The 25,994-nt window shown below is 68.6% G+C and overlaps 1 protein-coding gene across 1 annotated transcript in view; it reads right to left on the minus strand.

The window, feature by feature from the left end:
• The window catches only part of VAV2 (vav guanine nucleotide exchange factor 2), a 108,627-nt gene that overhangs the window by 41,181 nt on the left and 41,452 nt on the right, over positions 1-25,994 (minus strand). The window contains exons 3-4 of the mRNA XM_036218204.1: positions 9,565-9,623; positions 1,629-1,697 (exon numbers count right to left, since the gene is read on the minus strand). Coding sequence (XP_036074097.1) covers positions 1,629-1,697; positions 9,565-9,623 — 128 coding nt within the window. The remainder of the gene's footprint in view (positions 1-1,628; positions 1,698-9,564; positions 9,624-25,994) is intronic.

A 25,994-nucleotide genomic window follows, 5' to 3' on the forward strand; every position in this document is an offset into this window, starting at 1 on the left:
CGGGGCTCAGGGGACGGGGGGGCTGACACTGGCCAGGCGGGTGAGTGTGAGGGTTTCCCAGAGTGGGAGACACTCGGGCCTGGACGTGGCAGACGAGAAGGGTCCCCAAGACAGAAAACCGCCAGGACGTGGCGCGGGAGGCAGCTCCGCCCTGAGCCCTGAGCAAGGGGCTGCGGACGGGCGGGCGGGGTGAGCCCCAGCGGACGTCCCCCCAGGCTGTGGGCCTCGGTTTCCTCACCGCTGCAGTGGGGCGAGCAGCCCCTCGTCCTGCCCCGACCCCAAGAGGTCCCGCGTGGTGAGTGTGCCGCGCTGTGCCTGACTCCCGGGACTGGCCAGGGCGGGCAGTGGCATCCAGGTGGGCCGGTCCAGGCCCGAGCCGTGACTCGTGGGGACCCCAGGCCCCATCCCTCCCCTTCGGGGCGCTCTCCAACCCTCTATCCTACATGAGGTCGATCAGACGTCCCAAGGAGTTCCAGCGCTCCCAGTGGGGTCACACGGGGTCGGGGCGCCCAGCCTCAGGAGGACGGGTGGTGGCAGCCGCGCCCACCGGCAAGCCGGTCACGGTCACGTGACAACGCGCTGCCAGCTGCCGCCCCGGTGCGGACGCGCGTCTGTGAGCGGCTCAGACCGTTTACACCGACGAGCGCCCGCGGCAAGCGTTTGCCCCCCTCACCCCCCCCAGAGGCAGCGCGGCGTGCGGGGTCCACCGGCGCACGGGCCACGCCGGCTCCGGTTCCCGGCCCCCGTCTGAGCTACCCGGTGTCGAGAAGCAGAGACGCCGCGAGTCCTCCCAGGAGGGGCGGCCCTTCGCCCAGGCCGAAGAGAAGCCCATCGCCAGAGGGGAGCGGGCCTCCCGGCCAGGACGCCGGGACAGGGCTCTCTGCGGGGCCCGCGGGCGGTGGCCAGTCAGGTCAGGGGCCCCGGGGGCCACCCCGGGGCCTGGGCGAGCCATCACTGCCGGGGCCTCAGTCCCCCCTCCTGCAGGATGGGGCACCCAGCCCCTCCCCTGAGCAGCAGGCTCCTGGCCACACAACTCCACCCCCTCAAGGACCTCACGCCCCTGCCCACGGGACCCCACAGAGCCAGAGAATCTCCTCAGGAATAGCCCCTGTCCTGGGTTTTCGGGGGTCCCTGGGGAGCTCCGGGACTTCGAAGAGAGCTAGCCAGGAGGGAGAGCCAGGCCCGGGCTTCACGTGGGTTCCTCAGAGGGAGGAACGAAACAGGCACAAAGCTGCACGAAGATGGGGCCACCCGGAGACGGGGGACACCCCGCGGCTTCAGGCGGCGGGTCTCACCCCAGCCCCCCCAGCCCCGCCCCTGGCATCAGGCCCTAGACAGCCCGAGCCCACACCCCGCCTCTGCAGTGGGGGCCCCTGCTCTGGAAGCACCCGCTCCCCCCGCAACACAGCTCCCAAGCCCCCCCGAGAAGCCTCCCAGCCCGGCTGCCCTTGACCTCTGACCCTGGGAAGGCCACTCCCAGGTCACTGCGGGGCATGCTGGGGAGGCTTCCAGAGGCGGCGGGAGGTGTGACATCACACTGCTCACAGGCTTGCGAGCGCACGCCCGGCTCTGGGGTGCGGCGCCCTCCGGGGGGGCCGCCCCGCGCCCTCCGCCCGCCCACCCCTTACTCGGCCAGCTCCTCCAGGCTGCGGTAGACGTCGTCGTCATTTTCTGCGGTCTCCTCGGAGGGGAAAGGCCTGCGGGACAGGAGAGAGGAGTGAGGTGGGCAGGGGTCAGGGGCACTGCCGGCCCCGGCCGGGCCCCCCGCCCGCCCGCCTACTCGGGCCCTGCCTGGCTCTGCCGGGGGCCAAGGGGCTTTGCCTGCAACCCCGTGACGGGACGCGGGGTCACCAGGACACGGGGTCCGCGTGACCCTGACACGTGTCACCGAACCAGCCAGGCGGAGGTGCCAGCAGTGGGGAGACCCACGCCCAGCTCAGCCCGGGGACACTCGCCAGTCACCCCGTCTCTGGCCCCAGCGAGGAGACTGAGTCAGGGACGGCAGGAAGCCTGCGTCCCGTGTGGCGCTCCTGCCCCCACGCGCCAGGGGAATTCCAGAAGCAGGGGTGTGGGCGTGGGGCTCCCCCAGGCACCCTCGGGGTGTGGCCACCGCAGAGAGGCTGCCCGCTCACGCAGCCGGAGGACCCAGGAGGGAATCAGGCTGCGAAGGGTGGAGCCTTGGGGCACCGGCCTCCACCCCCAAGGAGAGGGCCCCTCGGGGACAGGGGACAACGGCAGCACCTGCTGGGGGTGCTGCCCACCACCTGCACTGGCCAGTGCCTGTGAGGAAGACGGCGCTCGCCCACCGGGGCCTGGCCGGGGGTCAGCACCCCCCCAAAAGCTTTCTGACCTGGCCAGGCCACCTCCCTACACGGACCGGCCTCCCCCCAGGAGCAGGAGCCACGTGAGGGCGAGCCCCAGGGGGCCCGGCGGGTCTCCTGGGACGTCCACCCTCCGAGGGTGGACGACCGGGTGGCCGGGGCCACCAGTCAGCGCCACAAGGGAGGCAGTCTGCAGCCTTGAGGAGCTGCCCTCTCCCAGCCCCCACTTCCTGTCCCTGTAGGTCACCCCCGCTTGACCGCACGCTGTCCCCTACGCCACCCCCGGCCCCCAGCCCCCGCCGGATTCCGCGCCCTCAGCCCCGAGCCTCAGGAGCCGGCTACTCGACTCCCCCTCGCTGGCCCTTGACCCTGTCCCCACCCCCCAACGAAACATCCTTATCAAGGGTGACAGTGACCTTCGCACTGGTGAACCCAAGGGCTGGGGACGAGCCCTCTGCAGCGGGTGAGGGACAGGGTGCAGCTCTGCCAGCGCGAACGCTGTCCCGGGGAACCGGGCGGGGCGTGGGCCCTTGGGGCGGGTGAAAGCGTCCTCTGCAGCGGCCTCGTCAGAGCCCGTCACGTCTGCACGAGACTCTGGGACGCGGAGAGCGGGCCCTGCGTCTGGACTTGAGACCCTCTACTATTTTTTCCATGAAAATCTCACAGTTCCGTATTTTGGGGGTGCCCCGTGCCCCTGCCGACTGTCGCTCCAAGACGCATCAGGGAGGAGTGAGAGAAGGAGCATCAGAAACCTCCCCTGGTCGGGGCGGGGGCGGGGCAGAGGCGCGGTCCTCGGGAGACAGGCGTCCGCCCGGGCAGCTCGGAGCCTGGCGGGATGAGAACTCACTCACAGGGAAGACAGGAGCGAAGGGGCTCAGAACGCTGGGGCCCCCCAGTCCACCATGACTGAACGTGGGCGGGCCTGGCTCCGGACCAGGGGCTGGGGGCGCAGGCGGGAAGCGCGGGGTCGCTGGGTGCACGGGCCAGATTCAGGTCCCGGCCTCGCCCTTCCCCTGAGCCTGCGTCCGGAGGGCGTACAAGGCCCGGGCAGCGCCAGGGTCAAAGGAGAAGGAACCGGGGAGTGTCACCCCTCCGTGCCATGTGGGGAGCCCCGTTCACAGACCAGAGACAGCACGCCCCTGTCAGGTGGTGGGGGGCGCGGGGCCTGGTGGGGGCACCACACACGTCCGGATCTCCACGCCCACCACCAGCACAGGAAGCCCACACGGCGACCCCGCAGCGAACCTGGCCCCCGAGGCCCCCTCCAGGGCGCCGGGGCCCAGCCACCTCTCCCCTTCTCCCTCGAGGACCGGCACCGCCCCGGTCAGGCTGGCCGGGCCATGCGGGCACCACGGCGGCCTCAGGCGGGAGAGCAGAGGCGCCTCGCGGTGGAGGGGGGCTCGCCGTGGGCCACGCGCCCGGCTCCCCCACCTGCCCCACCTCCAGGAGACGGAACTGCCCTGTGATTAAACCGGCGCCTCCCTGCGGCCCAGGGCTGCGTGTTCTGGTGGGAAGCCTGCTACGGAGGATCTCACGGGGGACCCCCAGCTGGGGCTCCCCGCTCAGGGTCAGGCTGACATTTGCGCAGGGGGCGATTGCGGGGATGGGGGACCCCTGCTCCCAGCACCGAAGCGGAGGCCTGCGCTCCGTGGACTGAGCTGGGAGCTGGAGGCCAGGTCCTGCCCAGCGGTCGAACACCTGCCGTGGGCCTGGGCCCGAGGTCCCCAGGCAGACCCCCCGACCGGTGCTCCCCGCCCCCTAGTGGCTTGGGGGCAGTGGCTCGAGTCCGATGGGGCAGGGCGGGCTTGGCCGGGATGAACCTGTCTGGGAGGGGCTCTCCCCCTACAGCCCTCTCCTCCTGCCTCCCATCACCATGGCAACAGCATCCGCGCTGGAGGCGCACAGCTGTGGGACTCCGCGCCCCAGGGAGAACTGCAGGCCGCCATGACAGCCTCGCGATCAGCAGGGGGTCAGCAGGGGCGGGCCCCTCGCTGCCGCGGCGGCACAGATGGCCAGGACGTCACGCCCGTGACGCAGCAGGGCCGGAAACCGGCCCGGACCCCGCACGGCTGGGTCCCAGCGCTGCTTCCCTAACCGACCCCAAGCGCCAGCGGCCCCGGCCCACACACGAGCGACCACGGAACGTGCGGAAGCCCCGGCCGGGACGAGGCCGCGGGTCCCCGGAGGCGGAGCGCCCCCTCCCCTTTGGCCCTGCACCCCACGCCGCGCACCCGTGCTCAGCTCTGGCCATCCCCTCTCCAACCTCGTGGGCCATTTCTGCTTTCCCCAGATCGTCAACGACGCATCGCCATAATCGGGAAAAAACACAACCGGTGTGTTGAAAACAGGTCCCCGCGCTGGAACCACGGTCAAGGCCGAGGTCACTTCATTCCTTTCACGGGCTCCGCTAAAGGCTTTCCGACGACGAGGGGGCAGCTGTGTCCGGCTCCGCGAGCTGGAGCCCTCGGTTCCCCAGCTCAGGGTCAGCGCGCCCGCGGCAGGCGAGCCACCTCTCACCCCTCCCGCGCCCGGCGGGCACCGCCGAGTGACAGCGGCTCCTGCCCCTGGAGCCCAGGGCGGTCTCTCTCCACACGGCCGGCCGTCTCCACACGGCCGGCCGTCCCCGCAGCGGCCCAGGCTTTCGGATGGAACCCCGCCCCCGTGCCCCGCGCCAGCGAGGGCAGGCAGAGCCCAGCGGCAGAGCGAAGAGGCTCGGGTGAGGCGGGCCAGGTCCGCGTCCCGCCCCACCCCCGCCCGCCGGCGTGGCCCGCGCCAGCCGCTCGGCCTCGGCCTCCCTGGGCCTCAGGAGCCCCTCGCCAGGCCGCCGCGGAGAGCAGGTGTGAGGCGGCCGACCACTGGACCCTTGGCAGGACCCCACGCGAGGGCCGCTACCTGCAATCTCCGTGGTCACCCTCATCCTCACCCGGACTACTGTCTACCAGCCCACGAAGCTGATTTCTGCTGCCTCCCGAGGGCCCGAGAGCCTCCTCGTCCAGAACATCCCGGCACCTCGTTCCTGTCCAGATGGACGGAAAGTAGGTGCTCACTAAACTCGGACACAGGGGCCGTCTCAAGTCTCTGTGTCCCTCTCGGGAAAACACCATCGGTGCCGCGGCCTGTCCTCCGTCTCCCTCTCCGGTGTCTGGCGGGCCGCTCTGCTTCTCACACGCCCCGTCCCACGGGGAGAAAACGGCCCGTTCCAGTCAGAACGGCCCAGCCGCCCGCGAAATCTCCACCTTTGTTCCAACAGCCCTTTTCCGGGCCCGCAAATTCCCTTGAGAACAGAGCTGCAAATCCAATTAATTCCTGCCACAGCCAAACAAAGATGGGGCAGCCGGGGCGGGGCGGAGCGGGAGGGGTCGGTGCCAGGCGGTGCAGGTGGGAGGGGACGGGGCCTCCCGCCCTGGCTCCGACGCGCTACTCAGAGCACCCGGCACACGGGTTCGTCCTCCACGTCCTGTTGGCGTCTCCGGTGGGAGCCAGGTGGGACACCTCCTGACAGCCTGGCGTGGGCGGGGGGCAGGGGGGGCTCAGCTCACAGAGCAGCAGCCCAGCAAAGTGACCTCCGTGGTCGCGATTACGGGAAGCATCGGGGACAGCTTGGTCCCCTTCGACGCGGCCTCGGAGGCCACCGGGCACCGGTCCTGCAGGCGGTGACCACCCGTCCAGTTCGCCAGGGGCTGGCGAGTGTCCTGGGACACGGGACTTCCAACGCCCAAACCGGACGAGCCGGCCATCCTAGCCCTGCACGCGGCAGAGAACAGCGCTTCGACCTGTGACAGTGACACCCCGAGGGGCCCTCGGCAGGTCAGCTCCCCTGGCCGGGCCTCGGTTTCCTGCTCCGAAAGCGGTGTAGGGGGCTGTGGGAGGCCCCGACACCAGGACGCCGTCGGGCTCAGCTGCGTCTCTCCGGGTGTGACGGGGGCCCGGGGCCGGGAGCGGCTGGAGCGGGAGCCCGGCGTGGGTGGCCGTGACCCCCAGCAATGCGGGGGTGGCCTCATCCGGCCGCCGTCCCGGGAAGCGAAGCAATCTTCAACTATGTCCTCCCAAGGCCAACGCAGATGACGCTGTGGCCATCGCCGTAATGCAGGGCACGCACTCTTCGATCCGACTGGCCTGGGCATCCGCACGGCCCAGCTTGTGCCCCGCCCCGTGGCAAACCCACCGAGGACAGGTGGCCGGGACACCTAATGTCACCAAGCGGGACAATTAAAACCCTCACGCTGGCAGGACGAGCTGCGAATAAGCACGTGAAAATCGCCGCCTCCCGTCCAAATCTTTCTCGTGCGGCCCAATTACAGGGAATCGCCCAGGTGGCTCCCGGCGGAAAAGGGGCAGCGTCAGCCTGAGTGGGGTGCGATGGCGAGAGCCGGGACTCGTGCCCGAGAGAGACGCCTCCGGGAGCCACGGCCCCTGTCCGCAGACGCAGGGCCAGACGCGACCACGCCTCGGTGAGGGCCCCTTTGACAAACGTGGAGGCCTGGACCCCCAGGGCCACCCACGAACCCTCCGACTGAGACGGCCAGTTGAGACGTATTTGCCTCAGAGGTCTCTGACACCTGCAGGTGATTCAGGAAGAAGGCAAGGTCAGGGGCGGAGGTCGAGGTCTGGGGCGGAGGTCAAAGGCGCTCCCTCCAGTCAGGCGAACAAGCTTTCTTGCTCTCTGAACTGGGCTCCCGTGCGTTCCTGCCACTGGTGGGGAGAGGGGGACCCTAGTCGGGGCTGCAATGGGAGACCCCATCGGGCGACAGGCTGACTGGCTGCGGAGGCTGCTTCGCCTTTGGGTCCGTCGCCCACCGGGAGCACCAGGGCGAGGCTCGCTACGGGCCATCCCCGCAGCGGGGAGACCAGGGGACGGTTCTCCACGTCCAGCGTGAGACGGGGATGCTCACTTTCAGCTCTGGAAAGTTCTGTCGTACTTAGATTAGATTTTCGGTTCTTCGAACTGAGAGAGGAAGTCCCGCCGGGCCAGTGTGGGTGCGCGGGGACGTGCCACACCTGCCCGCGACGGCCTCGCCTCCGGCCGCCGCCGTCACCACGCGCCCCCAACAGCACGGACTCCTCGGCTTGCAGCTCTAGAGGTCAGCGGTCCGAGGGGACTTGAACCCGGCGTGGGCGGGGCTGGCTCCCTTCCGCGGGCTCCGGGGCAGAGCCCGCCCCGCCCGCGCCTTCCCAGCGTCCAGGGCTCCCGCGGCCCTGGGCTCTCGGCCACGTCACTCCAGCCTCTGCTCGGCCATCACGGCCACTTCCTCCGGCCTCCCTCTCACCCCAACACTAACCCCATCCGCACACACAGAACGACGTCTGCGGAGGACGCTGTCCCCGCCCCCCGGGCGCCAGCCGTTCGGAGCTGGATGTATCTTTGGGGGCCACCTGTCACCCCGCTCCCAGGGCCGGCCGCCCGTGGGCGTTCACGGAGTGCCGGGTGCCACACAGCGCGGAGGCTCGCGGCGACCTTGCATGGCAGGGCTGTGTTCCCAGCCTGCAGAGAGGAGCCAGAGGCCCGAGGGCAGCCGGCCTCAGGTCGCCCGGCCGGCAGGAGGTGGACAGAGGAGGCCGCGGGCCGAGGGCTCCCGGGCCTCACCGCTCCTCTCCGCCGGCCCCAGCCCTGGCCGTCTCCTCCCTCCGGCCACACAAGCCGTGATGACCCCCACCGGGACCTCCCCGTGTGCAGGGCCGGCTCTGGCCATGGTGAGGTCCTGCGTCCACACATGCTGAGCTGCGTGACTTGACGGGGGCCGCCCCCCCCACCCCGATTCTGAGCCTCCAGCTGGCACCGGGGCGGGACTCTTAGATTAAGTCTCGTATTCATCAGCCTCTGAGAAGTGTAATTGGGCTTTTATGGAAAATCAGCTCGTTATGCAAAGTACGAGTGCTGTGAGCATGATAGTCTTTTTAAAGGAGCACTTTGGGCTCCCATCCAGCCCTGAAAGAAGCGAGGAAGAGAGTCTTCGGGGCTGCAGGCTCGGTTTGCGGGTTTTTGGAAAAGGAAGGGGTTTGGCCAAACGAAAGCTCTCGCTAATCCCCGTGACCACAAACGCTCCAGCGAGGAGCCCGCTCAGCGGAAGTGCAGTGACCCCCCCGAACGGCCAGCTACCTGAGGCCCTCCCGCAGCCACACGGCGGGTGACAGGTCACCCCAAGTGCTCGTGCCGCACGGGGCAGCGAGAGGACACGGCTCCCCGTCGCGGGGCTCGCGGGGTGAACTGCGTGAGGTGCCGGACGGAGGCTGTTCCCAGGGGCTCCCGACAGAAAGGACCTCGGAAGAGCTCTGGACTGGGGCCGGACAAGGAGGGAGAGAGCGCGGGGTGCAGGAGACGGCACAGGAGGGGAACCCGCGGCAAGGGCCAGGAGGGGCGGCAGATGAGACGGTCTTCCGGCAACGTGTGCGCGTGCATGTGTGCATGTGTGTGTGCACGTGTGTGCACGTTTGCGTGTGTGCACATGAGTGTGTGCATGTGTGCATGTGTGTGTACATGTGTGTGCATGTGTGTGTACATGTGTGAGTGCGCGTGTGTGCGTGCGTGCACGTGCATATGTGTGCGCTTGTGTGGATGTGTGTGTGCACGCACGTGCATGTGTGCGTGTGCGCGAGTGTGTACTCATGAGTGTGCACGTGTGCGTGCGAGCGTGCGCGCGCAGGTGTGCATGTGTGTGCGTGTGCATGTGTGCTTGAGTGTGTGTGCGTGCGAGCGTGTGTGCGAGTATGTGCGCATACGTGCGTGTGTGCGTGTCCGTGTATATGAGTGTGTGTGCACGTATGTGCGTGTTTGTGTGTGTGTGCGCGCGCACTCGCACGTGGACGCAGAATCTGCTGGACGCGCGAGGGCAAGGAAACCCCGACACGTGGCCCCGGGCCCGCGGGGCAGCGCACAGACGAGCGTTTCTGGGAAAAACGAAACCGAAACCACGTGTTGTCTTCGCATCCGGAAACGGGACCTTTTTTGAATCGGGTGGTTTTAAACTGTCCGCATTACAGACCCCACAACAGTTACGTGGACAACAGCCCGGGCTGGCCTGCTGACCTAGTCGCCTGACCCGAAAGGGACTTCGCAGCCACCGGTCACAGACCCGCGCGATTTCCCCGCTGCAGACCGCCCGGCTCTCCCGGCCGCCCGCCGCCCCCTCCCCGCCCCCCACGCCACCACCAGGCGCCTCGGCCACACGCTGAACGCCCCGACGAAGGCGCCGGGGGAGGCCTCCGCTGGGAGCCGCCGGCCGCGCCGGGCGCGGGGGCCGCTTACCTGATGCCTTTGTTCTGGGCCACGTTGTGCAGGGACAGCCTGGACACCGCGGAGATGACCTGCGGGAGACAACAGAGGCGCTCTGTGATTCCGGGGGACGGCGGCGCCTCGCGGACCCCGAGACCGGCTCCCGGGGCGCCGGGCCCCGCGGCCGAGCACTTCTGGCCCGGCCCCTGCTCCGTGACCCGCGCGCTGCGCGAAGTGTCGCTTCGGTGCTCGGACACTGGCGGACGCCGCTGGGCAGTGCCGGGTCGGAGGCCACGAGGGGCCCCAGCGGCAGCCCCCCCCCCCACCGACGCGTGTCAAAAGGAAGGTCCTGAATCGCTGAGCGGCGAGCAGCTCCGTCCTCTGCCGCCCGGCCGCCCCAGCCCTCCGTCCCGTCCGGCCTCCTCCGGACACTGGACCCGCCCGCGTCCCAGCCTCTGCGCCCCAGCACGGTGATCCGCGGGCCCGCCCACCTACGGGCAGCCAGCGGGCAGGGGCTTTGCGGACGATAACAGGGACGCCGAGCGGGTGCGGGGAGTGGCTGCCCCCGAGCAGAGCGTGTGACACTCGCGAACAGAACGGGACGGCTCGCGACGCGTCACGGGATTCACGGGGCGCCGGGCGCGCCGGACGCCACACGCCGAGGAAGCCGATACAGGCCTCGACTTGGGACTTGTGCGAGCACGCACGCACTCATCTGTGCGTGTGTGTGAGCAAGCGTGCACTACTGCGTGCTTCTGTGAGCGCACGAGCTTGCGTGCCTGCAAGTGTGCGTGTGTGCGTGTGTGTGCGTGTGCGTCTGAGGAAAGGTCTCTGATGGCCGCTTGCTAAAGTCCCAGACGCCCCTTGCTGGGTGCTGGCTGCCCCAGGAAGTCGGCCGGATGGCCTTCCCCACGCCTCGTCCTGGGGCACCCTCACACCCCTCCGAGGACATTCTCCTTCCAGCAGAGGGGCCCTTTCTCGACTTGGCACGATGGCACGTTCGGCCAACGAGTCACGCGCTACGTGCTGCCGTCCAGCGGGTGCTCAGGCTTCAGGGGCTGGGACCCATGGACGCCGCGAGCCCGAGGATGACGGGGCCCCCTTGTGACTCCTCGGACCGGACTCGGCTCCAGCCGGGCTCCCCGGCTTGTGGGCTATTAGGGGCCTCGGCCATCATTCTTGGCTTTCAAGAGTTCTACGTATTTACAGAAAACACAAGTAAAAGCAAAACGGCTGTGTGTCCTCCTAGCTGTTTGACGGAAGCTGGGAACGTGAGTGCTGGGGAGGGTCTGGCAACGGCAGGGCCCGCGAGCCACCCCTCTACGCTGCCCCGTGGCAGGCGCTCTCGTCCCCGACCGGCCAGACGCCGGCTGCGAACCTTCCGTCGGAATCCGCCTCACTCCACCGAGGCTGCGTGTGTCTTGGCCGGCAGCTGCGGGAGCCACGGGGAACCCCACTCCAGGTTCCCGGGGACAGAGCAGAGACCCCCGGGGCAGACACGGAAGCCCCGAGGCAGCTCTGGGGCGAGCTGCGGGGCCGCAGTGGTCCCTTAGGAAAGGACCAGCAGCCGAGCGCACCTCCCTGCAGCAGGCCAAGCCCCCGGGCCAGGCCCCGCGCCCCACGGGGGGGCACGCGTCCCCAGAGGCCTCGCTCCGAGCCGATCAAACCCTCCCCCAGCCCTGCCAACCCCGCCGAAAACGCAAATGTCAAAGGATGACATTTTCTCAACTTTTATCTCTACGTCTCATCTGCGTCCCCGTTAACGAAGGAAATAAGATGCGCACAGCTGCTCCCTTCCCGGCCCTGCCCCCACCCCCACGTCCCCCCGGCTCGGGCCTCTGGGCTCAGCGACGCGCCTGCCGCTCCCGCCCGGGCCCTCGCAGCCCAGCCCCGGCCAGCAGAGGCGCCCGAGCGCAGGGGCGAGCAGGGCGGACACACCCGAGGAGAAAGGCGGGCGCCCAAGACCCGGCCCACTGGGAGCACGGCACGCACGGCCGCTCCCCACGGCCACGCCGTCCACGCTGCTGCCCGTCCAGCCCCCGCCCGGCGGGTGGGCGGACGGGTGGGTGGTGGGTGGTGGGTGGTGGGTGGTGGATGGGTGGGTGGATGGAAGGATGGCTGGACAGATGAGTAGACAGGTAGGTATACGAACAGGACCAGCAGCAAAGGTTCCCGTGAGAACCTGCCTCCCAATCCCCACTTCTCCATTACCAGAGGGTGAGCGACCGCTTGCTGAGCACCCGCTATGTGCCACACCCCAGGATTAGCACGACGAGATCGTCACTCCCATATGTGCTGGTCCCGCCCCCAACTCTCCGTTTGACGCTGAGGACTAGAGAGAAAAAGGACCTTGCCCCAGGTCTCCTGTCAATGAACAGCCCAGGGATTGAGCCCAGGTGTGTGTGACCCAGGCCTGTCTGCTGCCCCGCACCCCGCACAGGGGCCTGCGGCGGGCACGGAACCCGCACCCTCCTCCCAAGCCCCGCGAGACCGTACTTTCCACCTCTCCCGCAGCTACTGACATCCACGCGATGGCCGGGGGCAAAATCAGGGGGTCCACTCACAGGCCTGGCTCATGAGCCCTCCCCGCCCCGGGGTGCCCTCAAAAGCCTCGTGTTCAAGGTGGCCAAGCAGTCATCAGCAGTCTCTGAAAGGCTGAGCAGAGGCCACATGCACACGTGCACACACACTTTCACACACACACATGCACGCACATGCATGCACACACATTCACGCACACACATACACGCATTCGCACACACGTGCACATGCATGCATGCATGTACACATTCACGCAAAACCCACATGCATGCGCACACACGCACACACATTCACGCATGCATGCACACACATACATTCACGCACACACGTATGCACGCGCACACGCTCTGCCCACCTGGAACCTCCCAGAAGGTTCCACTGGGCCCTGTGTAAGCCGCCACAGCTCGGACCTACCGCCACAGCGACACGGCCGCTCGGCTCCCGGTTCCCCCACTGGACCCGGAAGGAACGCGGACCTAAGCCCGGGTGGAAATGACGCAGAACAACTCAGCTGGACGGGGGCCACGAGGTGAGCAGCGCAGGCAACGCGCCGGCCCGGCCAGCCCCGCTCGGCGTCCTGGCCCGACGCTCCCGCGTGGGCAGGAACCAACGGGCGGGAACCCCGCGGGCCGGGCCCAGGCCCGCAGACCACCCCGTCGGCCGTCACCAAGCAACGGAGATGCTCACAGCCCGGCGGGGCCAAACGGCGAGGTCATCGACCGCGTTGAAACACGTGGCCCGGAACCCCGCCTCTCTGCCGGGGGCCGGCAGCCGCTCCGCCGTGGTTCGCGAGCAGATCACTGCGGACCGTCCTCTCCGCTCGGCCGGCTCTGCCTTTCTGTGTTTCCTGTTTTCACATCGAGAGCGAGGTCAGGAAACACTTGATGCCGCTGCCTCCAGGACAACGCGCGGCCGGCGAGGACTGGCTGATGACCAGACACGTGCGGCCACGGCTCCGTGCGCGAGCTTGGCCACGCCGCCGCGGGGAGGCGGACAGACAGAAGCAAGTGGAAACCACGGCCTCATCCCGGCCGCTGTGTCTCGTCAGGCTGGGTGTAAGGAGGTGGCGCGAGCCGGGCCCCGGGCCCCAGGACAGCAAGCCGAGCGGATCCATGACAAAGGCCACTCACTGGGGCCAGGGGACAGGACAGGCAGCGACTGGGAGGGAAGTGCGTGGGAGGAGGATCTGGCCATCCTCAGGAAGAGCGTCGCGCTCGAAAGCCATTTAGGAGAAAAGAAAAATGCAGGATGAGAAGAGAGGCCGTGGCTGTCTCGGGCCCGGCCCGCGCCCCCTTCCTGCGCCCGCACTGAGCTTTCCATGCGACCCGAACCGAACCCCCAAACCCAGCTGCGCAGCCGCGGTCTCAGCGGGTCTGAGCAAAGACCCTCAGACACAAGGGGCAGAGACCACCGCCCCGAGCCGTGGGACCGGCAGCCCGAAACGTCACGCCCGGCCCTCCGTCAGTGCTGGTGCCTGTTATGTGGGTGACGGGTGGAGAGTGGGTGGGTGGGTGATACCTACACGGAAGGGTCTCTGTGTCCCAGTCCCGCCTGACAAAGGAGGGAGACACTGGGGGCTACAGCCTCTGCCCACGGTGCACCTCCCGGAGCGGAGTCTGAGCACCTAACACGCCTGACTCCCTGTGCGAACAGCTCTGCCCGTCTGCAGGTCTGTCCACCTCGCGAGAAGTGTTTTTGCAACTGAGAAAACCGAAGCTCAGAGACGTAACCGACACGATGGAGGTCTCGCAGCAAGCGGAGGGGACCACCTTGAGCCCGGCTCCTAACCACGCAGGAGGCCACACAGAAGCAAGGGCCCTGAGCGTCCGCCCCAGCCACCCCTAACTCCTGACCCTGACCCTAAACCCTAACCCTGAGGCCGATGCTGACCCTGACCCTGACCCCTGACCCTGACCCTAACCCTGGCCCTGACCCTGAAGCTAACCCCTGACCCTAACCACGACCCAGACCCTAAACCCTGACCCTGACCCCTGATCCTGAGGCTGACCATGACCCTAACCCATGACCCTGACCTTAACCCCTAACCGTGAGGCTGACCATGACTCTAACCCCTGACCCTGACCCTAACCCCTGACGCCCCGTGCCCCCCTGCCGGGGCACCACAAACTGCTCGTTCCTGCTGAAGCCAGGGGCCGCGGCCGAAGCCTCTCCTCCCAGCGCTCTGAGCAGCCTCTCCTACCAGCAGAGCCGGCACACAACAAGAAGCCTGACCCCGCCCTGGAGGGCGCCCGACCCTGACCCTGACCCTTACCCCTGACCCCGACCCTAACCCCTGACCCTGATGCTGACCCCGACCCTGACCTTAACCCCCAACCCCTAACCCTTAACCCCTAACCCTGACCATGATTCTAACCCCTGACCCTGACCCGAGGCTGATGCTGACCCTGTCCCTAACCCCTGACCCTGACCCTGACCCTGACCCAAGGCTGATGCTCACAGGCTGGCCCACAAACCTCGCCCTCCAGGCATGAAGAACAGGGCTGCTCACCGCGGCTCTACACAGAGGCCATGTGACCCCCACGGTGGCGCTGCGGAGCTGGCCAGGTGGGCTGGCCCGGGGCCACTCACCGGCTGCGGACGCCCGCCCACTCCTCCCCACACTCCCGGTGTCACACGCAGCTGCCACGAGTCCCCGCTGCCTGCTGAGGCTGCAGGAGGGGAGAGTCCCCCACGAAGGTGAAAGGTGGGACCGAGGTATGGCAAACTGCAGGAGGCGCTCGGCCCCCAGCTGCCGACGAGCTGCCACACGCCTTCCCTTCCGTCTGAGACCAGCCACTAACCAGACGCAGCCGGCTGCGGTGTGAGTCACAGCCCGGAGGTACGCAAATCTCGAATCGCAAAAGCAGCCCTGAGACCAGCCACTAACCAGACGCAGTCCGGCTGCAGTGTGAGTCACAGCCCGGAGGTACGCAAATCTCGAATCGCAAAAGCAGCCCCGGCCTCGCAGGCCAGCTCAGCATTACAGCCGGCACAGGGCGGGCCTGGGCCGAGCCCGGGCACCTGGGAACCTCGCCTCTCCGAAAGGCCCTGACCACACTTTTCCCCTCCCTCTTCCTTGTAGCGGGGATCTGAACCAGGTGTGTACAGGCCCCCCGCCCCCGGCCCACACCTGCCTCTGCCTGGCACGCGGACTCCTGCCTCAGATGGACGGTTTGTCCCCGCCACAAACCTGCGGGGTCAGGACCATTGTCCCCACTTCCCAGGTGAAGAAACGAAGGCCCCGCTGGTGACCTCGCTTGCCAGGGACACAGCTAGAAGAGGCAGCTCCAGGGCTGGACATGGTCTGCCTGACCCCAGCCCTGGCTGAGGAGCAAGAAGTCTCCACCTTCAACCTGAAAGGCTGCCGGAAACGAGGACTGAATCCTGCCCTTGCCTGTCCGCGGGGTCCCTGGAATCAGTGCCGACGTGGTGACAGTCCTCCGGAGAACAGCGAGCCACAGCCCGAGGGCAGGGACCCACAGCCCCGGGTGTGCACGACCGTCTCCCACGGACTGGCCGTCCCTCTGGGTCGGGCCCTGAGGAGCGCCCAGGGCACCAGACCCCCCGGAACCGCCTCGAATGAGCCAAAGCTCAGGCGAGCCTGGACCCTGACCTCGGCGAGCCTGGACGCGGACCTCGGCGAGCCGGGACCCCGACCTCGGCGAGCCTGGACCCCGACCTCGGCGAGCCGGGACCCCGACCTCGGCGAGCTTGGACACGGACCTCGGCGAGCCTGGACCCTGACCTCGGAGAGCCTGGCTCTGGGCTCGGCGATCCTGGACCCTGACCTCGGCGAGCCTGGACCCTGACCTCGGCGAGCCTGGCTCTGGGCTCGGGAGCTAGATCGCTGCCTCGCTGAACCCCTCACCCCCCCAAGATCGTGTCACTGTTCCCCCCCGTCAGACAGGGAAACGGAGGGTCGGAGGGGTCACCTGCACTCAGCAGCACAGAAGGCTGAGGACCTGGACGGTCTGATCAGTGCCAAGTGCTCTTCAAGAGGAAGTCTCTAGAACAGCAGCCCCGCCTCCGGTCTGAGCCTCCCCGACGGTCCCTCCCGCAGCGGTCCGGGCTCGTGGGCTCCAGGCCCCAGGCCCTCCGGCCCCTCAGAGCCCTGGCCTGCTACGAGGGTGAGGGGGGGTGACAGCAGCCCCACCGGGGGGGGGGGGTGCCGAACCCGCTTCACCGCCTTCCCGGATCAGCGGCCATGTTAATGGGAAGGGGAACGAAATTGTATCTCACACGGCGATAATTTTCCAACACGCTCCTTATCTCTGAAGCGAGGACGCAGGGACCTGGTCGCCAAGTGCAGGCGCCCCGGGGACGCGCTCTCTGCCCGCTGCGTCAGCGGGCTCTCGGCTCAGCGCTGAGCTCGGCGGCACGTGCATTCCTGGTCGGCATGCCCCGGCCGCGCCCGGGGGCGCCCCGGCTGCCGCCCCGCGGGTGGGCGGGGCTCAGGCCGGACCAGGCACGGCCGGCAGCAGGCGCTGACCTGAGTGAGGGCAGCCTGCAGCCGCCGCGACCGTGACAGGACGGGCGGCTCGACTGGCCCCGCCCCCGCCCGGTCACCGGTTACGTGGCGCCGTCTGCTCGCCGCCCCCCAGCACGCCCTTGCCCCCCCGCCGTGGGCCACGCTGAGCTGCCGACACGCACCTCGCTCCACAGCCCGGCAACGCGGCAAAGAAGGCCCACGACGCAGGCCCCAGGCGCGTGCGGCGGGAACCAGGCAGGCGGACGTCCACTTGACCCGTAACCGCTCCTCCCAGCGTGGGGGGAGGGGGGCGGCCCCGGGCGCTGCACGCAGGCTCCCACGGGTGCAAGGCCAGCCCCAGGTGGGCCCGAGGCGCGAGCGGGAGCCGGCGCCTGCTCTGCCTGGGGACACGGGCCTTCGCCACTCAGGGCGGGCAGCAGAGGAGACCACAGCAAAGCTTCCGTCACGATGAGGGTCACTCCTGCCGGACACAGGGGGTCTCCACTCCGGGCCCCACCACACACGTCCCATGTAATTACCAGTTCTTCAGAAACGCCACTGCTGACCGCCAACATCTCTCCTGGCCGGCCTGAGGGCCCGGCCCTGGCCCAGGTGAAGCGGCCCAAGGGGAAGGGCACCCCGTCCCCCGACCCCCTCCTGGGCAACCGGGGCACCCGCCTGACAGGCAGACGGCACCGCACAGCTCCTCACCCCGGCCAGGCCTGAGCTCAGATGTGGGGGGCGCAAATCCCTTTTCCTGCTGCACATGGGGACATCAGATAGACCCCAGCAAAGCGAGGGGGAGCCTGCTCCGCTCGGGGCGCTCAGCAGCCCCGCCGAGGTTAGCTTTCCGCTAGAACACGACCCGGGACCACACGCCCCAGAACATGCACCCTAGGACCACGCGCCCCGGGACACGCATCGCGAGCTCCCTGGTGGCTGCACCGCGAGGCTCAGGCGTCTGGTTTCAGAGGGCAGCGGCGTCAGCCAGCACGAAAGCCCGTTCCCCGGGAATGTTCTGGAACCACTGAGCAACCTGGCTGGGGCAGGGCGGTGGTCATTTTCCAAATGCAGGTTGGGGAGGGGGGGTGGGTCTGGGGGGCCCAAGGCAGGCGCGGAGGACCCCAGGCCCCAGCCTTTGTCTCTGCAGTGGTACGGGTTCTTCCTGGGGGACTGGGGGAGCCAACCACAGAGGGGCCCCCCTGGGGGCAGGGGCCCGGCATGGCCCCAGGACAGCAAGGCCCCGTGCCTGACAGCCCTCCTCTGGGGCGGGGGCAGGGCGGGGCCATCTGCCGGCCGTTCTGTGGGCAGTGACCTGTCACCCCCACGGAGACCTCCAGGACGCCCCGCGGAAACTAAGTGTCTGGAAGCATAAATCCCACACCCCAGGGACGGTGTCGGGCGGGGACGGCGAGGTCCCCACCAGCCCCCGAGTGGGGAACAAAGTGGGCCTCAGCTGCTCAGAGCCCAGCCCCCACCGTTCCCAGGCAGCAGGGCCGGGACGAAGCCAGGCTTCAGGGACGGGGACAGCTGGGGCTGGGACCCTCCGGGTCCTGTGGACCCGCCGCCTGATAAACAGCCACTGCCGGCCAGCAGCCCCTGCCCCCTCACACACACCCACGTCCCCCACACAGGCCGGGGCCACCGGCGTCCACTCCCCCTTCGGGAGACCAGCGACGAACCGTCCGGGAACCCAGCCCCCGCGGACGGCAGGTGTGTGGCTCTGGGCCGGGCAGCTGGGCCACCGTGATGGAGCCCCGCGCCAAGTCCTCACAGCCAGCGGCTCATTCTCACCCTCCCCAACGTGCCCGTGAGCTGGAAGCGGGGTGAGCCCCGGCCGCGAGGTGAGTGAACAGAGGCTGGAGGGCAGGCAGCTGCCCGAGGTCACCCTGGGGCGTCCCAGGCACTCAGGGCCCTGCTTCGGGCTCAGGCTGCAGGGGTGACTCCGGGGTGCGAGCCAAAGCCAGGAGCCTGGGCAACGGTTCCTGCCGTGGCGTTGGGAGGACCTGGCCAGGAACCCAGCCCCTCGAAACCAACGAGCGGTCCCCGCCTCGCTCCCCACCTGTAACGAGGCTGGCGCCCACGGCTCGCTGGCTGTTGGGGCTCAGGAATGAGTGACATTTGTGCGGACACACCACGTTTGCCCAGCTCCTCACCAGGTCCCTTCCCTTCGAGAAAAGCAGAGGAAAAACCCGACAAAGGAGAAGAGCAAGAAGGCAGCTGCCCCCACCTGGGGCGGACACTGGCCCTCTGGCCGCCCCGCCCCCGGGCCCCATGGGGGACGACTGGCCAGCCCCGCCCCTGGGCCCCATGGAGGACGACTGGCATATGGGCTCAGAGCTGCCCGGCTGAGGACCCCACTTCCCACGCTCGTTTGCAGCAAAACGTGGCCCCGTAACGGCGTTCCGGGGGCCGAGCAGCACACACGGCTGTGCGGAGGCCCCGGCCCCATCCTCGTCCTGGGTGCAGCGGCAGAAACCGAGCAGCGACCTGCCCCCGGGGAGGCCGCTCACGGGACGGCGGAGCAGGGGGCGCGTGGAGCCTGGGTCTCGGGAGCGTGGCGCTGCCTGGCCCTCTGACCAGAGCGTGCTCGGCGGCCACGCTCACTGCCAGCCACGCGCCTTCCCCGGCCGGCTGGGACCGACCTCTTCACGACCACCGTGCAAAAGCCGTCGGCTCTCCTGACATCCACTGGGGCAGTTTCTGGTCTGAAGAGGGCGGTCAACGGAGGAACGAAGGGGCCCGGGCAGCACCGGAGCCGGTTTTTCCAAGGGGGCACCCCAAGCCTGCCCACCACCACCCTCCTGGGGTCTGGAGCCGAGCCGCACCCGACCTGCTCGCCCAGGCTCCCCCAGCGGTCAGCGCGCCCGCGGGCTTGCTCGAGGTGGCCCAGAGGCCGGACCAAGGCTTCTGTGCTGCTGTCCATGGAGGTCGTTCCGGACACAGCGCGGGCGCCTCTCGCCGGGACCTCACCTCTCAGGCCAGGAGCCGCAGCGCAGAAAGGGCCGGGAGGAGGCCGGTGGCCCTGAGGTGGGTGAGGACCCTACCCCGCCCTCAGCGTCGCCCACGATGGGGACAGCGACGGGGTGACAGAGGGGAGCTGGGTCTGAGGATGTGACGGGCGGGGGGGGGGATGGAGATCCCGAGACCCCGGGAGGGCCCGGCTGGGGGTCTGCTGGTGGCCGTGGGCGGAGTCCACGGGGCCGCGCGGTCCACCGTCACGGCCGTCGGGGCTCAGAGCGGCGGTGCACGGTCGGCGGGCTGCACAGTGTCCTCTGAACACAAACAGGGCTCTGTTTGTTTTGGAAACGTGGGCAGGAGGCTGAGGCGGGCAGGGGAAGCAGACACTTTCCTGAGGAGACTCACGCCGCAGGCCATAAACACACGCTCGGGCAGGGACAGAATGGAGTCACTGCCCAAGGTCACTCAGCGAGCGGGCCCCGGGGTCACGGAAGCCGGCCTGCGAGGCCCCCCACGGCCTGACGCTGGGCCTGGCCAAAGCGCGGCTCAGCGGGGTCCCGCGTGGACGCTGTCCCAAGTCTCCGCGCCTGAATCAGACATCGGAACAGGACGAAGACATGTGGAGGTGGCCGGGGAGATGGAGGAAGATGGGTGTCCAGCACGTGGCGGAGGCCGGCCGAGGGGAGGACACAGGGGCTGCGGCCACACACGGGGATGGGCTGGGGCTCAAGGCCGCCTGGATGCGAAACCCAGGGCCCGGCTCAGCTCGGCCACCGAGAATGCTCAGCTCCCTCCAGGAGGAAGGCAGGCAGCCGCTGGCTCCGCACGGGTGTGCCCGGCTGCTTAATGGCCTCGGCTGGTGTGGTGTTGGACAGAGACTGCGAGGTAACCCCAGGGAGGAGCCGCCTGCAGACACCTGACCCTGGACCGGCCCCAGGACGTCGTCCGGGCCCCTGTCTGGGGTGCTGTCACAGCCGCCCCGGGAACATTCACAGGGCGGCCCCGTGTCTGTGCGGACGGCCTCAGGAATGGCGGCCAGGGTCTCTGCTTCGAGAAAAGCAACTCGCCATCACGTAACGCCTCCGTGGAGGGCGGTGACCCCCACGGACACCATGCAGAGCGCCACCTGGAGCACCGGGCCCCGGGATCCCCGAACCCCCTCCCCCAGCACTGGCGGTGCTCCCCGCTTGGGGCGCTGTGCCTACCCCACGCCGGGACTCACTCCACTCCGGACTCGTGAACACAGCCAGGTCTGCTCGTTCCCTGGAACCCCGAGCCGCGCCCAGGCCCAGGCCCCCAGCAGATGCTCAGGAAATGGGTGCCAAGTGGACGATCTCGTATAGCCGCCCCGCACACCTGCACATCGGGGGGGCCGCCCCACCAAAACGCCCCCCAGAAAAGACAGGGGGCCTCACATACAAGTCCTTGCCAGGGTTCTCGAGTCGCCAAGTCCTTGCAAGCATTTTATTTCCAACGGCCAAGCGCCAGGAAGCCAGACCCCGAGACGGGCGGAGCACAGAGCCGGTCGGTCCATCCCAGCCTTGTGCGGGCGCCGTACGTGTGCGCCTCGTGGACCGCCTGCCCGCGGCGGGCCTAACGCCTTGGAGAGCCCCCCCGCCTCGGCTGCCCGCGGCTGTACACCCCCGAGTCCAGGCAGGGGCTGCGGCGTTCACGGGCACAGACTGTGCCAGGCGTCAGGTCAGGTAAGTGCCATCCGAGCCTCCCTCACCGACCTCTCACGGAGCACGGGGAGGAGGCCACAGGTGTCCCCTTACCTGCCTCTGGTCACACCGCTACAGTGCAAAGCCAGGTGGGCCAGGGTCCTGCCCCTCGAGGCCTTATCTCCTGCACAGGGCTCTCGGGTGGTCAGCCTGCAGCCAGGACCCTCGGTCCTCCCCCCGAACAACCCCTCGGTGTCCCTTACTGTCCCTGTGTCTCGGGGCCACAGGTTTGTCCAAGCTGCTGAGTAGGCGTTTGGAAGGACCCAGGACACCCACCTCCCCAGGACGCTCACCTCCCCAAGCACTGGGGAGTGGGAAGGCCCCCCCTGGGCCTCGGGATTTTAACACTCTACACACTGAGGGACCCAAAACACTTCCTCACTGAGAACAGGTGCTACCCCCACCCCCGGGGTAAACAGTCTCTGCTCCTACTCCTGGGACCTTCTCCAGGGTGGCTGGTCGGCGAGGTCTGGGGGAGGGGCTGGCTGGGGCTCTGGGGCACCCTTCCCTATCACCTACACCTCCTCCCACCCAGACACAAAATGCAACTCCAAGAGCAGGTGACGGACGCCACCTGCCCGGCACCCGCGCCCAGCAGGGCGCCAGCTGCAAGCCCCATCTGGAGCCTCGTGCAGTTACAGAAAATCTAACCCTTCACCAGGGACAAGGAAGCCCCCAAACCGACTTCCTAGTCCGCGCTGCCACATCCACCCCCAGGGCAACTGAAGACCCACTGTGTGCCATCCTGGGGGCTGGTGCACCAGTCCCGGTCACTTCTCCAAAGTGGGGCTGATTTTGGCCATGCACCTGTCTCCCACACAAAGGACTGAAGGTGCCCCCGGCCCCGCCTGGCTGGCCTTGGTGACCGGGAGCCGGGAGACCGACCGGAGGACCGGGCGGCCGAGTGCGAGCTCGCCACGGGCGCGGCGGCCCCCGGAGCGCAGTCACCGGGCGGGAGAAACCGGCGCCGATTTACGGCCTCTGGAGGCGACGCGGACTCGGCCATCCGCGCGGCTCGCTCCGTCCTCCACTGGGGACGGCTGGCCAGCCTCGGGGGTCAACGCCGAGCCCGCCGAGTCTGGAGAGAGCCAGGCTGAAAGTGGCAGAGAATGACAGTCCCTGGGCCGTCTCGGGCACAGAGGCCCGCCTGACCTGGGGGTGGGGGTCCACGCCCCCTGCCGGCCCCCCCGCCACCCCCCCTTCACTGCCCTCCTGGAGGGCAGAGAGGGCAGAGGCCAAAGAGAGGGCCCACGGCCCGCTGGCCGCTACGCGCTGGCCCTGCCAGTCACTCAGTCAAGAGCCCCAGGGGCCCCGGAGGTGGGCGGGAGAAGGGGGAGCCCAGTCCCCGCAGAGCAAAAAGCCAGGAAAACGAGGGGGCACAGGCCTGGGGCGTCGTCCCCCCTCAGCTCCCGGGCAAGACTAGGGGGCCCCGCGTCCACCCCCGAGGAGCCCCGCCAGCGTGCGCTGACCCTCACGGCCCCCTCACCTCTCGGGTCCCCCTCCCTGGCACCCCGAGACCAGCCCGTCCCCCAGGGCACCTCGCGGCTCTGTGGGCTCCTCCTCCCCGCTGAGCTGAGGGCAGAGGCCAGGACTCACGCGACACGTGGGACCAGCCACGCTCCGCGAACCAAGCCGAGGCCGAGCAGACACACGGGGAAGGGCCAGGCCTTCCCCGCCCCTCGGTGCCCCGCGGCCACCCCTGAAACCGCTGTCACGGGAGGGCAGAGGTTCAGACACGGTTTCCACGGCACAGGCCCCGCCTCGGAGGTGGTGAGGGTCGCGCTGAGCAAGCTGCTCCAGGACCTGGGGGGCCACGGAGGCACCAGCACCCTGGGCTACGCAGGCCCCGCAGGGCCCCGGGGCGGGGCGGTCACGTGGTCTCCCGCCTCGCACTGGCCGCCTGGGAGCGCAGAACCCGGGGTGCCCCGGCACGGTCCCGTGTGGCTGCCACCGTCCCCCCCGACTCATCTCTGTCCTGCTCAGAGCTTAGTTTTGTAATGCACGTTCCTCGACAACCACCTCGGGTCCTTGGTGCAGTGGGGGGGGGGGGGGGGGGCTGACCAGTGGATTACGGAGCCCACCTTGCTCCGGAAGCCACAGCGGATCTGCGTGGGCGCCGCTCACCTGGTATCACAAAGAGGCGTTTGCTAGCACGTCACCAAAGACAAACGCCATGGTGCCCGAGACGACGGGGAACCTCGGAAGCCACCACCTCCCCCAGCGGGGACGCGGGCTCCCGATTCCGCCCCCCCAAACAGGACCCCCGGAGCCGCCAGCACCGTGCGCCAAAACCAACGCCTCTGCGGGAAAGTCTGGAAGCTTTGACCCTCATAACCCAGGGAGGCTCAGGGATGGGCGGCAGCTTCAAGTCGCTTCTGAAGCCCCGAAGGGGACAGGCGACGGCCACACGGACCCCCCCGGCCTGTCCTGGGTCCCTCTGAGGCAGAATCGTCCAGAAACCACGCGGCAGGAGCCACCCCGCTGCCCGCCTGCGTTGGTCGTGGCGCCCTGCAGCTCCGAGGGGCTCAGCCACCAAGAAGGGGGCAGAGGCGAAGACACCGTAGCCCAGCAGCCAGGAACCCCACTTCGAGAACCCCAGCCCGGGGCTCACAGCTTCCACCGGGGGTGGGGGCTCAGGGTGAAGGGCGGGACCCGGCACCAACGTCGGGCTCACAGAAAGGAGCCGCGCGCTGCAGTCCGTCCCCCGGCCCGGCACCCGCGGCCACCCGTGCCCGACGGCACACCTGCCCACCTCGTCCGGGCAGAGCACACGCTTCACGAAGGTGGTTGGGGAGTCACCCCGGCTAGAAACAAGAGGCAGGGCTCGGCGTCCTCTCCCGTCTGCCCTCCCCGGGGTAGCCGCCTCTGCAGCCCACCGGCAGGTCCGACACCCAGCCCTCCACCGCTGAGGCCTCTCAGAGCCTCAGTCTGCTCGCCTACAAAACGGGTCCGGGCAGACCGACCGCCACGGTCACAGTCCAGTTCATTTCTCATCCTTGACACAGTCAAGGGCAGAGGACACAGCCAGCCGACCGTGCGGTGAGCTGGGGGGCGGGCGGGCGGCGCCAGGAAGTGGTGCGACCTCGCCTGACCATCCTGCTGGCCAGTCCACGGCCACGTGTGTCTGTGAAAAGTCCGGAAACATTGCCTCCCCGGGGCCCACCTCGACGAGCTACACGCAGAAAGGGCTGAACGTCTGCCTGGCTCAGGCCGGTCCTCGCCGCGTGCTAGTGAGGTGGACGCAGACCCCCACGCCCGGCCGGCGGCGGGCCGTCTCCCGCATCGGCCGCAACACGGGCCGGAGCTGTGCGGGGCGGACGCGCCAGCCTAGGAGGGGGGAAGGGGCACCGGAGCTGCGCCTGAAGGGTGTTCCTGTCAGTCAGTGCCCTCCTGAACCCCAAAGCAGGCGTCGGCTCCAAACTCTGTGCGCGCCAACAGGGACAAGCTAACAAACGCGCTCCGCCCTGAACCCGCTGCACGCGGGCCGGGGACAGCCTCCCACCCTCCCGCCCCGCCTCCCGCCCCGCCAGCCAGGGCCCCCGTCACTATGTGCGGCCGGCTGTGCGGCTCCCCTCTGGCCAACAAGGAGCGGGAAGCGGAGCTTTTGCAAAGCGTGCTGAAGTGAGTCTATTCTCCCCCCTCCCCCGCCACCCTGCCCACTGCCTGGAACAGAGACATGATGGCCAGCGCTCCTGCAGCCACGCTGGACCGTGGCCTTGGCACTGAAGGCCAATGCTAAGGAGGCAGAACGGACAGAGGCCGGCACATGGGTCCCCGGCGGTTCCGCGAGGCCAGAACCCCCGGCCCGCACGGCCGCCCCTTGTACGCTTCGGCTGCCGCGCCGTTGGGTTCTCTGGGTGTAAGCAGCCAGGTGCGCTCTAACCGACGCCGGCCACACGGACAGGCCTCCACGCCAAGGCACAGGACTAAGGGGGCACCGCGCCGTCGGCTCCCCGAGTCGACCCAAAATGACCCCGCTTTACAGATGCGGAACTGAGGTCCCGTGAGCCACTTGCCCAGGGTCACGAGAACGTGGAGGAAGGAAGTGGCACCCAGAGGTCCCAACGAGCACATCCACGAGCACCAATGAGGACTTGGGGAAGTCGGGGGGCTCCTGGAGGGGCCAAGGCCGCCCTGAGGCGTGCACGCACGAGTGCGTGTGTGAGTGCATGTGTGTGTGTGCGTGCGTGCGTGTGCGTGTGTGTGTGCATGTGTGTGTGTGAGTGTGTGCGTGTGTATTTACAGTCCTTTTCGCATGGGACAGCGCCAGAAACGAGACTCGGCTGGGAGGGTCTTGGTCTCCCAACTGTCGACATCCCTGGCAAACAACACAGGCCGCGGGAGTTGGCCGGCCGGGTCGCGACTCCGGGGCACAGGTCCGCTCTCCACCGTTCTGACGTTTAATGAAAGGAATACGCTCGCGCCTTCGCCGTGCGACTGGAAGTTCACGTTTTCATAAAGAAAAGCAAACACAGAGAGCGCGCCTCGCTCCGGAGCAGGTGCGTGTGGGGACCCGCCTCCAGCCTGGCTCGCGGCAGCGCGGCCCCTCCCCATGGAGAGGCCCCGTCTGCTCCGGGAGCCTCCGACCTGCAGCCGCCGCCTGCGCCGTGGCTGGTGCAGCCGAGTGTTCGCGGCCGGTAATGTTTAACGGCTCCGGAGCCGACGGACACAGCAAACCGCCCACGTTCGAAGCGTCTCTCCGTCAGTTCTGACACCGTTACGCATCCAGGAAGCCATCGACGCAGCCGCGGCTGAGCAGGCCCCAGCGCCTC

This window comes from Rousettus aegyptiacus, unplaced genomic scaffold (genome assembly GCF_014176215.1).
Source record: "Rousettus aegyptiacus isolate mRouAeg1 unplaced genomic scaffold, mRouAeg1.p scaffold_m13_p_3, whole genome shotgun sequence".
Lineage (NCBI taxonomy): Eukaryota > Metazoa > Chordata > Mammalia > Chiroptera > Pteropodidae > Rousettus > Rousettus aegyptiacus.